Genomic DNA, 14,990 nt, shown 5'->3' with positions numbered 1-14,990 from the left:
ACAGTTAACAATGGGAACTATCTGCGTATATTCATGATAAGAACTGTTGATTTTTCGCTAATCCAAACAGCCCGGCCGGGCCCCGGTTTAAAAATGTGACCTCAGCATTAGAGTACAATGTGGCAAATGTCAAGTGCCATGGCTAACTTGAGCTACTTTTTACCTTTGTATTTTCGTGTGTTCAGCATTGTAAGGACTCAGATTGAAAACAGAACGGTACTGAAATCATAGTTTTCCCTGCAGGAAGTCACCTTGGAGACGTTACAATCTCTCCACACATCGTCTGATGTCTTCACGGTGATGCGCCGTCCGTTGTCTTATAACGAGTACACGAGCCGCTTTCTCAGGCACTGGTCAACACTGACCACTGGTGACCAGGACGGTAGGGCACTACAGGACGCCAGAGTGAGTATGTTCGCTTTCATGTCATGATTATGATGAAAGTATCCGAAAAGCGATCACAAAATTAAGAATTAGTTGTCATAAATTAAACATAGAAATGGGTCGATACAAGAAAATACCAAATGACCAAAGGTTCTGTCCATTTTGTCCAAACATAATTGAAAATGAGCACTATTTTATAATGGATTGTACACTCTACAATGATAAGCGCCTATTGCTGTTAACTTTTCTTTCCGCTTGTTCAATTGATTTCAATACGTTAGATCCTATAGATAAATTTAACTACATTCTCAGGGGAGATAGGAAAATACATTTTCAAATAGGAAAATACATTAAAGAATGTCTCGATCTTAGAGACCACATGTTAGAGAATAGTTAAACCTTTATTGTTACCGCATACATATACTCTGTACGTACATAAATGTAAGATGACGTTATCCACACATGTATTTAGCTTTGTTAGATCTTTAGTTGTAGAAGACCATACAAAAGTCCCTGTACTTTTTTGTTGTGTCAATAAAGAATCATATACTGGTAATTCGTACTTCCCGACCATTCCCTACCAAAAAAAAACAATTTTACTACTAAAATCAACGAACCCACATATTATAGAAGAAGTGGGTAAATTTGTCTTCCATTGCCTAAAAAGAAGTCAAACCCAGTAGCACTAGTACCAATCATGTTGTAGAATATAGTATAATGCTAGACGTAGATATAGTCTCACATACCACTGTATTTTCTTTCTTATGTTGTTTGTAACTGCAATTAGCCTTCGGGCATGTATTTGCAATAAACGTTCATATAATCCATCTGTGCTCCGTTCCCCAGTTATCGGCAGCGTACATGTATGACGCCGTACATCTCCTGGCCAGCGCCTTTTCTTCCCTCCTCAACACGAGAGGCTGGATCGGACCCAACCGACTCACGTGCGTACTGAACGTGCGATCTCTACACCAACACAGTTACCGGTATTTGATATGTGTCAGGCTGAGCTACAGATTCCAGACAAAATACCGACATCCCAACTGTTACAGAGTTAGTTGGACCCATCAAGCGTCAAATCTATTCATTACCTCATAGTAATGGCATGTGAGATATGATTATTTCAGAAGCCATGTACGGACCATGTAATTGAAGTGAAAGTATCAATGTAACAATAACCTCCAGCGTTGTATGAATAAACATGTGAACATAAAGGACCATTGAGGTCAAACATACAGGACGGAAGTTTATAACGCCTCCCGTCTCCGAGTCAAAATGTTTTGTTTTGAATTGATCACTCAACCTCCAATGACGATTAAATATTCTAGCTGCATAACTATGTTCTCAGGTGTAAAACGGACACATCCACACCGTGGAATGGCGGTCTGATGTTCATGGATGCTCTAAGAGAGGTAAGACTTCCGGTCACAAAATATGCAGAATGTACTGTATATGGACGTTTGAGCGAGAAGGTCGATGAGTGAACAATCAAAGCATATAACAAGTTCGATAACCTCTTGCCTTCGCCTAATGATGTTAACCTTTTACTTCTTTTTACTTGTACTTAGGCCACACCAATTTAATTTCTTGGTTAACGTATTTTTCTAGAAAAATTATGGAGCGGGCGGGCGAAAAAATAAAAACAGGCCTAGGCATCCTATTATGACCCAAAATGGTACGATAGGAGCCATGAAGTCAACACACCAGGCTGGTTCAAAATTTAAACAATGAATTTTGAACTTTTAATGATACCATTGCATTGGAAGATGGAATAACTGCAACAACTAAGATGAAAAGGACTCAACTGTTCCGGGTAAAATATGAGCATTTTGCAGTTGATTCTGAATTTTTAATTTTACATGTATTTGCAAATCAGAAATAAATGAAACGGCCGAATCCGTTAACCAAGAAATTAACTTGGTGTGGCCTTATATCATTTTGTCATTCTCCAACCAATGACAGGCTTGTATTAAACAAAGAGGGCTGTTCTAGCTCTTCCTCATAAACCATGCAAATAAGGTCCTGATTTCAATAAGTTATGTGCAATTATGTTCACCTTCACTTAGATTCCAAATGCCACAAGTATGAAATTCTTGTCAGTGACCTCTAATGCATTTTTTTCTTATTATTCATGTAAATTATGTCTTTCATAACACCAAAGATTTGTGACCCCGGGGAGGGGGAGGGGGGGGGTGCTGATAAGTGGGGCCAGGTTTACATCATCCAGTGAAAAGCTGGAAAAATCATTATTTTTATAATTAGGTATAGATTACAATTTCATACATCTCTATGGTATCTAAGAGCCTTAAACAATAAAGATTAATCAACCCAAGCTTGAGTTATTTCCTTGAAAAGCTAAAAAAAATGCCCACTACAGTTTCCAGCAAGCTGCTGACTATAGGGAGCCCAAAATCACACCCTTACTTCCAGTAGCTTTCAAATACTCAAAAACCATCAACATAACAGTTGCGGAAAATTTCACCTTAAACTTACCATACGTACCATTCGTACGTGGTCTTCGACGCGGACATGTAAAGTAGTTTGTAAAGTACATGTAGTCCTGAAGCCTGTGGCCAGAAAGTCTTATCGGTGCCCGGAAAAAAGTGACAAAGTACAAAGGGGTTCCGATGGTTCATGTTTGAGTTTACATTTCTCATAATCTGCTGTAAAATGGTATAACTACTAACATGGCTGGAAAGTGTAAGAAGTGCCGTGTTTTGGGTGAAAATTGATTTCGGGCCCAAGGCTTACTTCCGGATGTCCTTCCCCCTTGAGCGCGGTGCTTCGGTTTGACCTAGATATGCCTTGTATGCGTTCTGGGGGTGCTGTAGCTATGCCTCGCGCGACGGGCTATTGTGATAGTCTCAGTGTTAGGATTTTCTCTATACTTTTCTTAATAATACACAAGGGTTTTCTCTTTCCGACCATATAAGTCATTACGGTGGCTAAATTCTGGGTGATGAGTCTAATTCCACGTGAAAATGGCCAATTTTTGGCATAATTTTTTCATCGAAAAATTCTTTTCCCCCCTAAAATGTACTAAAATGTGAGAGGTGAAAGAAATTGAAATTCTATTGTTCTCGTAGCTAGAGAGATATCCTTCATTTGCAAACACAGTGTTTTGGCTTAAGAGGTATTTCCTGAAAGAGACGGTCGCTAGAGTTGAGGGTATGCAGAATCGAATTGAGACCCAAAATTAACTGGGGTGTGCCCCTTATATGAGAGGGAGCCAGGTGTAAGCGTCGATGTCAGTCACAAGTTGTAGTCCTTTACCCATAGGCGGATGCTGTGTTGTTACCTGACTTGTCCATGTTACTGCGCAGGTGCAGATCTCAGGAGTCATGGGGAGGTCAAAGTTCAGCGGGAGCGGCTATAACCTCGACGCGCATGTGCAGGTTTTACAACTCGAAAGAAGACAAGACAGGTCAAAGATGAGGCAGGTAAAGGCAGATGGGTATTGGTATGTGCCACAATCCACCACAATACATTGTTAGTGTGATTTAGTTCTGTAGTATATCTTGCAACCCAGCACAAGCTTCCACACACGTTTCTGAATATCTAACACGTGATCTGACAGAACAGTCACATTAAGGCCGTACAACACAGTATTTGTGGGCGGGCACAAAGTAGTGCTGCACAATACTAGAAAAAGGTGCCTAGATTGTTCTGTGCATGGCATCGAGATAGAACCTGTGGTAAATGTAAGAGGAATACGTCAGTTTTAAGACTGTAAAAGTTGAATCATGGTGCATGTTCAGTCGGCGTAGATTTGCGCTTGGGTACTTGTCCCGCCTAGTACTGTGCGTCGGCTGCAGTTCCATGACCTCCGCAGTGGCGCTAATAAAAGAGGGCGTGAGAAGAGAACTAGCCGGCAAATTTAAGCCCATTTTCACATATTTTGTACACTATACCCTGAAATTAAACATATCGAAATTCTGAACCTTGCTTGTACACCCTACTATGATTTTCAGTGAGTCGAAATGAGTCACTTAGGGGCCCTTAACTATAGAAATCCCTATACGGCGAAAACTATGTTCTGCTACCTTAATCCTTCTCCCAGACTGCGTGAACAGTTCTCAAGTAGCCCAGACTGATGATGTTAAGGGGAAATATTGACTCCAGCGGACACACATCATCACCTGTATCGACTTTATTCAGGGAGAAGGACGATTTGATTTGTTGTCCATATATCGACCTGGTGAGATGGTGGCAAGGCGGTAGAGTTGATAATCACCTCTCGGCGACAATCGTTATGGCCCTGTTCATATGAAGTCAGTGAAGGCGCTTTACATATGGTTTCCCCCGAAGCCGGTTTCAAGTGGCTCCATCTGAACGCTCCAAATCACATTACAAGCGCCTCGATCCCAAACCACTTCTAGAGGTGGTTTCGAATCGGTTTTCCCGCATCGCGATTTGCGTCTGATGACGTAAATTTGATTTCGATGTGACTTTATTTATATGCAATACCAAATTTTACGTGGCAGCAACTTAAAGAGCAGTAATGGTCAAATGATGTGTCCGTTCTAGGACGAGCTTCACCGCCTCTGGCGGGACCACGTCGGCATTCGGCCGAGATACGCTGGGAGGGGGGCACCAGCAAGCAGGTCGTTGACCTCTGACATAAATAACACGCTACCTAGCGTGTTTTCATCAAACAACAGTGAATGCAGTTTCGGAGAATCGTGATCGGGCACGGTTTGAAAGGAATGTATGACACGTGGACCAGATGTGAGGAATGCGAGTTACCCGAATCGCGGTTCAGGTGGTTTCATATGAACAAGGCCTATGCCGTGCCTGCTTCACTACTGATGTTTCTCGTCATGTGCATCATCAGTTCTCGTCCTGTAGTGGAATGACTGATGGCGGCATCAGTCAGATAAAACTGACAGGCTTCTGCTGTGGTTGATCTGACAAGTTCTGTATTTGGCACGGAAATGCGCGGGCACTAAAAGCTAGTTAAGTCTAATAGTTTGATCAAAGCGAATCCATCCGGATTCGACCCGGATCGAAGTCGGATCAAAACGAATCAATCCGGACAGTTTTACTCTAGTGGGACTGGGGCCTGTCTATGTCACGTGATTAATTTGCATATGAATTAGGACCAAAATCCAGCGATGGAGAAAAAATCCAACAAGGAAATTTTAATATTGATGATGTCGAACACATAGAAATGCAGGACCAGAAAAAAATATATAATCTCCACATCCATCCTCCAACTTATCCCTTCTTTTTTTTGTCTCGGACGGCTAAATTTAGAGAGGTCGACAGTTTTCACCAGACACTCGCCACCTGCAAATGTTTAAAAGAAGTGCACTCACACAGATATGACTGGATTAATTGTCCAACTTCCCCTGCCATTGACAATACTTCAAACTGTTCATTAAACCTAATATGTTACAGCCCTTGATATTGATTAAATACTTAGGTGCTTAATCAGCTGATTCGCCATCGCTTGATAAATCAGCCAATTCAGTAAGTTCAGTAAGGCCACACCGACTAAATTTTAATGATGACATCCTCTGAAGACCCCAAACTAGTGCGCGCGGGCGAATAAAAAAATTCCGGCCAAAAATAAAAATGATACTAAACCACAGGAATACAAAGCTGGTATTGTGAATTTTCGTCAGTACATAGCGACGTATACGACAAGCCTGCACATGCTGGCTATTTGCGTAATTTATGAATCGGGACTGTACGTATGTACTGAGGTTTTGAGTCGTGGAGCTTCGGTAGCCTCGGTGCCATCCTCTTAAGTTACCGCCGTGGTATTGTCGTTAACTACCATGGACTACCCAGGACTAGAGCCAGGCCAGAGCCTGGGAGGACGTGACTTTTTTACAGGCGAAAATCAATGCACGCGCGGATGTCATCCATATAATTAAGCCGGTGTGGCCTAAGTTCAGTAAAGTACGATCCATGTGTGTTGTTTACTGCAGGTCGGGGCGTGGGACCCGGTGACCGGACTGCAGCTGCAGCCAGGCCCGCGGCAGCGCCACAGTACCGCCAACAGGACGTACAGGGTCGTCACGCTAACGGTACCAGAAAACAGCGAGTTTTGTAAGCTATGACTATATGATCAAAAATAAACTATTCAACTCATATCTTTAGACTGCTGGGTTGTTCTGTTTACCCTAAAGGTGAATAGATATTTATCAGAAAACAGTCTTTGAAATACATGTAACGTTATTGACTTCCCTTTTTGTCATGCAGTTGTTGGATTACAAGACTGCAAGATTGCAAGATTGGCAGCTGTCATAAATTCGTGAAATTAACAAACTTAAGTCAGTTCTTAATAATGTTTCAGTTTCTTAAGTTATTTCCCCCCTTCGCTTCCAGAATCTGCTTAGCGAATACGAAAGGCCTGGTATGTAGTAATAGGGCCCAAATATTTAATGCTATTCAGACCGTCAAATTTGGTGACTTTTCGTAAAATATATTTGGAATCAATTATATAAGTACCTTATTTTTCGTGTTGCCATGGCAACGGGTTTCCGACAGGCAGTTTTTGGAAAAAAAAAGTAATTTTGGTTCAAACATTAAAATTCTCTAGGTTCTATGTTTAATTACACTTCCATTTTAGCATAAGTAACATCTTATATAATTATATATGATTTCTTTCATTATAAATATTCATAATTTATGCTAATTTGCTGACTTCATCGGTCAAAATCCAAGATGGCGGACCATAAAATTAGCTCTTGTGTAACCATGTTTTTTTCACTAATTTTCCAATTTTTTTCCACATAAAACGTTCATATGAGCATCTTAAGTCCATTTGCGTTGCGTTTTGAGGCTGTATTTTGAAAAAAATGCAATTTTCAAAATTCAAGATTTCCGATCCAAGATAGCCGACAGCTTAATTATGCATGACGTCATTTTATGTTGTTGCCAGTCTTTTTTAGATACATCCTTTGGGGTTTTTAGCAAACATTTATTCCCGTTTGTACAATTAGCAAGTGGTAATACGAATGTTAACTCTATGCGGCCATTTTGTTCCCTGAGTTTGTTTTTTAAAGACGTACATAAGGCACATACATAAGGCATGGTTGTCTTAGCAGACATTAATATTCTATCATAGACACGTTTTCTTTAAGTTTGGTTGTATTCGTCTGAGTTTTATGGGAAAACAATTGTTGAAGGTTTTACCAAAAAAATCATATCATATGACGTCATAATTACACAAAAGTTGTTGTTATGAATCATTTTATTACATATTGAAAATTTGATGGCCCCACGATAAGTGGTTGTTGAGTTACAAGGGGCGGACCTCAAAAGCCCCCCCCCCCTTCTGAGCATGCCCAAAAAGCCCGGTCTGACTAGGGTTAAGGATGGGGCAAACAGTACTATGCACCAATTTCACACTTCCCACAATGCCTAGTAAAGATCACGGATATGGATGGGATATAACGTAAGAAGGGGATATACGTAATGCGACCGTGCGAGTAGGAGAGTCTTCGGTAGAAGGTAGAACGATAGAAGGTACGTCATTCTTTCAAAAATGCAATTATGGCATGCGCTTTATACTAGATCCGTGATCTTCACTAGGCATTATGGGAAGTGTGAAATTGGTGAATGGTACTATGAACTTACTGCAGCACGGGACATGTATACATTGATTTACCTGACCTTAACTTTCACCCCGATTAGGAAGAACCCTTCGCCTTTAGAGTGGACACTTCAGGTGGACCGGAATTTTCCGGATTCTGTATGGACCTTCTGAAAGAACTGTCAATCATGCTGGACTACGACTATGAGCTGTACGAGGTGCATGATGGGAAGTATGGAAGCCGCGGTGCAGATGGGACATGGAGCGGGATGGTTGGTGACGTCATGACGGGGGTAGGTCTGCCAGTTTTCATGAAGCAAATAATCATAGCTCCGAGAAGACTAATGTTTCAACGCGATGAAATAGCCAAGAAATTGTTTAAAAACAATAAACAATGCCCAGAATATGGCAGGGTCAAAAACAATCTTGAAAGAGAAATTTCACATTCCAAATCAAATGATCAGAATCGCCTAGTTCAGTCTCTGTCCGACTCCAATTTAGCCAGCAATAAATATTGGTACATTATCGAACATTTCTATAGATATAAAACCACTCGACAGCTTCCTGGCCACAGTTAAGAAGAAACAGTTACAGTGGTTATGACATGTGTCTAGGGCCAAAGGCACACTCTCACGCACAGTTCTTCGGGGAGAGAGAGAGAGAGAAAGAAAGAGAGAGAGAGAGAAAACCACTTCTACAATTCCTCTACTACAAGTCCAGTTACACATACATAAGTGATCCTAGAGAATAGATTATTCTTCCTGATTTTGTAACCGTTACTCGGCTGCCTGAATGTTCTATTTAAGGTCAGGAAGTAGACTTGTAGATATGTGATATTAATCTTTCTAAATCTCGTAATATAAAATCTAAATCTCGGTTTTATAACGTAAATTATCTGTTCCTAAAATTGATTGGTCTCATATCTGACAAAATTGCTTATGTCTATAATTTGTCGCTCTGCCATTAGGCCACACCAAGTTATTTTTTACTCATGACGTCCTCTGGAGGTCCTAAATCTAGTGAGCGCGCGAAAAAAACATGCTTGTAATCGTAATATACAAAGGGACGACAAATTGTAGGGACGACAAATCGATATACCATATGTTCTGTACAACACGACGCCATCTTGCGTTCATCTTACGATTTGCGAAGGCATGTGTTCCCAGAACTGTAGCTATGATTTCATTGAAGATTAATGTATTGCAAAATAGCACTCCCTTCTGGACTTCAGTACCTCTTCTGGACTTCAGTACCTCTTTAAACTAGAAACAGCTTGATAAGTCACCGTGAAATTGCCCGTGCTCCGCAGCGACAGAAAGGGGGAGGGACCAAAGGAATGTTGAAGAAAGGCATGTTTCAATAAGTCATTACCTGTAATGATCGCGTGTGACTGACTTTTGTTTGGCCAAGACAATGATACATACACGCATCGAGTAGGTTTTTATCATTTTCCTGGTGAAATGGAGGTACAGGGCAAAGGCTACCGAATGGCGCATGCCCAGAGGGCCCAGTCTGAGACCTGAGTTTGATTGAGTGCAGCCAAACCAACTGAAAACAGCCTTTTTCTTGATATGTGTGGATAAATGCTGGCATTTTCCAGCTGGAGAGTTATTTCTATTTCTATTAAGTTGAAAAAAATGGCTGTTAGTGTTGTTTCGGCTGCTTGGTAGAGTTTTAAAACTAATCCCATCTTCTTGTCTTTTGGTGGTCTTCAAGGGGGTCAGAGGTCATGCTGCCAGTGTTTTCATTTGCCGGTCAAAAAGTGAAATTTTTGGACCAAATGGACAATTTGGAAGTTGGACTACCCTGTGAATGTGTGTTTGCAATGGTTGAACACTCAAGTAGGTGATTGTTGACAGCTCAGTTCTTAGATGTTTTCTATATATTCCAATAGGGGCTGGATTCAGTGGGCTGTCCCCTACAGTATTTCGTTTATTGGCAAGCCATTGTCATAAATTATCGCTCTAAAAAAATATGAAAAGGTCGAAGTGACGGGCAGGCAGCGCGGGTGATAGAGGAGGTGACAGTTACTGGAAATGCAGTTGGCTGTCAATACCAGGCTGCCATACAGGCAGTAAAATAACTGAGGAGGTCTCAAAGGCTTTCCGTCAAGTTGTAATGACCAAATGAACTCTTAAATCATCAACAGTAACAACAGAAATGAAAAACTAAATCACAGATCCCGTCACATATGCAGGCACGTGCTTCATTCTTTATTTCATGACTTCACGCCGTTCCACGCCCCGCCCATACTTTTTGGAAGATTCTGCTGAGCCACTTAATGTCAATCTCTGAAACGGATGCCGTCTGCCCACTCCTTTAGAGCTGGACTTCATTGCTGTTCTTATCCGCTCCTCCAGTAAGTTATGTTCCACGGGTTGTGGGATTGAACTGCGTTGAGAGGCGCTCAGAAGTAGTCCTACCATCTGTGCGTCATCTTCATCTCATATAGGGTTGCCGTCTTGTGTCATTTTGCACAGATGGGGTTGTAGGGTTCATCCCTCAATCACATTGCTATAAACACTGCCGTACAACACGTGGTGACCGTTTGCATAGTTCACTCAGCTCCTTCATGAGGTGCATACCCACCTCCCTCTTCCTTCTGGCAAGCCTGAAGTTGGCTGTCCCGGGGGGCCAGATGTAGTAGTAGTAGTAGTAGTAGTAGTAGTAGTAGTAGTAGTAATCCTTTATTTCGAAAGCTTGTTCTGTACATACATATGACCGCTTTTCAACAAGGTCAATGGTGAGGGCGGGGTCACGGATTACAAATCAAAATATAATACAAAATCAAACCAAAATACAAATCAAAATATAATACAAAAATAAATAGTAAATCATCAGTCCGTTATCAGTCCAAGTTCCTTATAATACTTCTGAATGTTCCCAATGACTGGGCTGCTCGTACATGTGGTGGCAAGAAGTTCCACACAGTCGCCCCTGAGTACCTCAGTGACCGCCTGTACACTTCCAGTTGGGGCCTCGGTATAATAAGGTTGTCCGATGTGCTCTGTCTAGTGGATCTGGAGGCTTCATCTCTATACCGGATGAACACCCCTCGCATATGTGGTGGTAAAGAGTTGTCCAAGACCCTATCCACTAGCATGGCTTTATGTTGGCGATGTAGCGATGTGCTCTCCATGGGTCTCTCCTTCTTCCTACCATGCCATTACAACTACTTGCTCCTCGTCATGATCACGTCCTGGAGGAAGTACGGAAGTTGAAAAACACCTTCTAATAGTTCTATCCTTTTCCTTCTCTGTGGAGTCGTTGTATCTTGCATACAAGTTGTGACTTGTCAACCTGTCATGAACTCTACAACTGTCTGGATCCTTAGTATAGACCACATACATTTCATGACCAAATCTTTGTCCAGTCCTGCCCACTTCTGTTCCGGGTCTTTTGTTTTGATTCGTCCATCTTTGATCTCTACGAGCAATAAGGAATTCGCCTCTAGCTTGTGGAGTCTGTCGAAATCACCTTTCGTTACAACATTCTGACGTTATACTGTCATGAAAGTTTATCTGTGTTGGTAGTTACATGTTTAAAGTTAAAACTTTTGGTCCAACACAAAAAATTGATGTCATAGCAATTACTGAGACGTGGCTGAGCGATGTTGTTTCATCTGACGACCTTTTTATTCAGAATTTTCAGCCTCCGATTCGACGTGATCGGAATAGACACGGCGGAGGAGTTCTAGTTTACCTCTCATCTTCTATTGCCTTTAAGCGCCGTACCGATCTAGAGCCCCAATCTTTTGAAGCCATCTGGGTTGAACTCAGAATCCAGTCTTTTAAGATTTTATTTGCCGTCTACTACCGGCCACCTGGCCAGGACGCACGTTCTGCCACCGATTTTTTGAATTCCCTTTCCGACTCCGTCCAGATGGCGGGTATGTCACGCCCAGATGCTATCATAATTGTTGGGGATTTCAATGCAAAACATGAGCGGTGGTGGCATCGGGACACTACCTCCCCCATCGGCTCTGAACTATACCAAATTACTCAGCTTTTAAATCTTATCCAAATTGTTAACGAGCCCACCTGCGACCTTTCACGAAATGCCTCCCTTATCGACCTCATATTTACCGACGCCTTTAACTATGTTGATTCTGTGTCTGTCTGTTCACCACTCTCCCGATGCCACCACTGCCCCACTATTTGTTCTTTGTCCTTTACTCGTCACATGCCTAAACCTTTTGTACGTACTGTGTGGGATTTTTCTAGTATTAATTATGATAAATTGTTTGAATTTTGTAATGATTTGGAATGGAACAGCATTTTTTTACTTCCCACTGTGGATGACGCTGCGAACAAATTAAGCCAACTTATCATTAAGGCTAAAAACCTTTGTGTCCCAAGTAAAAACATAGTGGTCAGACCAAAAGACAAACCCTGGATGACAAATGATATCCGTAAGCTAATGCGATCCCGAGACAAATTTCACAAATTGGCCAAGTTATCTAATTGTCAGGTTAATTGGGCCGCTTATCGTAAAATCCGCAACAAGCTTTCGAACGCTATCTCATCCCGTAAGTCGGAATATTTTAGTCGTCTGTCAGAATCTCTAAGTGATCCTTCTTTATCAGGTAAAAAGTGGTGGCACGTGGTGAAACACTTTTACAGACCCAAAGCAACTACCGCTATTCCTCCTTTAAAGGAAGGTAGTACGTTTGTTGTTGATTCCTCAGCGAAAGCTTTACTTTTTAATGAATACTTTGTCTTTCAATCTTCCATAGACGAAACAAATGCTTCGCTGCCGGAATTTCAATATTTTACCACTGGTCGTTTACTCCACGTTACCACCACTCCTGAAGAAGTTCAACTCTATGTGAAAGAACTTGATACTTACAAGTCACATGGATACGATAATGTTGATAATCGTTTTCTCAAATTAATTACGCCATTGATAGCAGATAAAATTAGTTTTGTTTTTAACCTTTCTTTGTCACATGGATACTTTCCCATGATATGGAAATATGCAAATGTAATACCCATTTTTAAAAAGGGCGATCCTAGTGATAAAAGAAATTACCGCCCTGTGTCCTTACTTCCCACCCTGTCGAAGGTCCTAGAAAAAATAGTTTATAAACACCTGTATAATTACCTAATACAACACAATCTTTTGTATCGGCTTCAATCCGGTTTCATTAGAGGCGATTCTACAGTTTGTCAACTAGCGTACTTTTGTCACATTATCTTGAAAGCCCTAGACACCGGTAAAAAGAAGTTCGTGCCGCGTTTCTCGATTTTTCTCGGGCCTTCGATAGGGTGTGGCACAACGGCTTATTATTCAAGCTACAAAGACTTGGTATTGAAGGACCTCTCTTAAACTGGATCTATTCTTATCTTCGTGACAGATCTCAAAGAGTAACAATTGATGGTATATCTTCTCCTTGGTGTAATGTTACTGCAGGTGTTCCACAAGGGTCAGTTCTGGGCCCCTTATTCTTTTTGGTGTATATCAATGACATCGTGGATAATCTTATCTCCCAGCCATTTCTCTTTGCTGATGACAGCTCTCTTCTTCATGTTGTTGATAATTCGTTTTATTCCGCCGCCTGTTTAAATGCTGATTTGGAAAAAATTCATTCATGGGCTGTTCAGTGGTTAATGGAACTTAACCCAGCCAAAACAGAAGAAATGTGTTTCTCAACCAGAAAAGATAACTCAGCACACCAACCTCTTCTTTTAAACAACTGTATTATTAAGTCTGTCCCCTCCCATAAGCATCTAGGACTTACATTAAGCTTTGATATGTCCTGGAAACCTCACATCAACAACATGGTGTCCAAAATTTCCAAAAGTCTAGTCACTTTTAAGGGTTTAAAATTCAAACTTTCTCGACAAGTTTTGGAAACGTTGTACAAAACATTTATTCGACCTTGTTTAGAATATGGAGATGTCGTTTGGCACAACTGTTCAGTGGCGGAAACTCAACTTCTAGAAAGAATTCAATATCAATGTGCACTCACTGTATCAGGTGCTGTCAAAGGGTCTTCTTACTTCTTAACTCGGAAAGAACTTGGTTGGGAATTACTATCAGACAGGAGACACATCCATCGTCTGTTGCTGTTCTACAAGATTATCCACGGTACTTCTCGTAGTTATTTGTATGACCTAATCCCCTCCAATATTGTATCGACATGTTCGTACAACCTTCGAAACAAATTGAATCTAAGACCATTGACCACTTCATCAAACCGCTTTGCTAAGTCTTTTGTTCCTTACGCTTTAAGTTATTGGAACAAGTTAGACGTGGCAACAAGAAGTCTTAGTTATTCTTTGTTTCGAATGCATTTACTTAAATCTGTATGCCCCACCAAAGTCAAACATTTTAGTTATGGTCCCCGATATGCCTCTGCCCTTTTAGCACGCTTTCGCATTGGCACCTGCAGCTTGAACGCCAGCCTTTTCAGTCGTACGTTAGTTCACAGCCCGGCTTGCAGCTGCGGGTGCCAATGCGAAACCATATCTCATTTCTTACTCCACTGCCCTTTATACAGTTATCAACGACAGCGTCTCTTCGGCCAACTTGAATCATTGGTAGGACACCTCCTTGACATAAACTCACTCTCCGACAATGCTCTCGAACAACTTCTACTTTACGGATCCCCTTCATTCACGTCCAAAATTAATTGTCAAATAATGGTTCTAACTCAAAATTTTACTATTTCAAGTAAACGCTTTGCTCCAACCTAATTTATTATTATCATTATTTCTTTGGTGTGTCCTACCAATCACAACATTAGCAAGGGTGGGAGGGGGGAAGGACCTGCGCTTTTAGTTTTCTTAGCTTCATTCTTTATTCAAACCCCATTTGTCTTATTATATCTGTTTGTTAGTGTATATATTGCTTTATTTTTGTATTAAGTTTATTGTTTGATGACGGCGTTAATATAAGTTAGCCAACTTGAGTACGCCGTCATCGTGTCTGTATTTCTTTATAAATGTTTAAAATAAAAAAAAAAAAAATAACTCTCACCTAAGAGCTTTTGTACCAGTCACTCTGGTCTTCCTCAGTAGACTGACCCACGTGAAGCCTGTCACGTGGCTCTTTGAAG

General features: G+C 41.2%; 1 protein-coding gene across 1 annotated transcript in view; it reads left to right on the top strand.

Moving 5' to 3' along the window:
• LOC109471756 (glutamate receptor ionotropic, delta-2-like) overlaps window positions 1–14,990 on the top strand; it is a 56,552-nt gene that overhangs the window by 26,690 nt on the left and 14,872 nt on the right. The window contains exons 6-10 of the mRNA XM_019771111.1: window positions 244–405; window positions 1,231–1,328; window positions 1,733–1,796; window positions 3,708–3,824; window positions 8,032–8,223. Coding sequence (XP_019626670.1) covers window positions 244–405; window positions 1,231–1,328; window positions 1,733–1,796; window positions 3,708–3,824; window positions 8,032–8,223 — 633 coding nt within the window. The remainder of the gene's footprint in view (window positions 1–243; window positions 406–1,230; window positions 1,329–1,732; window positions 1,797–3,707; window positions 3,825–8,031; window positions 8,224–14,990) is intronic.

Source organism: Branchiostoma belcheri, unplaced genomic scaffold, assembly GCF_001625305.1.
Source record: "Branchiostoma belcheri isolate BF01 breed outbred unplaced genomic scaffold, Haploidv18h27 scaffold258, whole genome shotgun sequence".
NCBI lineage: Eukaryota > Metazoa > Chordata > Leptocardii > Amphioxiformes > Branchiostomatidae > Branchiostoma > Branchiostoma belcheri.
The sequence above is the reverse complement of the archived record's forward strand: the minus strand, read 5'-3'. Positions and strand labels throughout refer to the sequence as shown.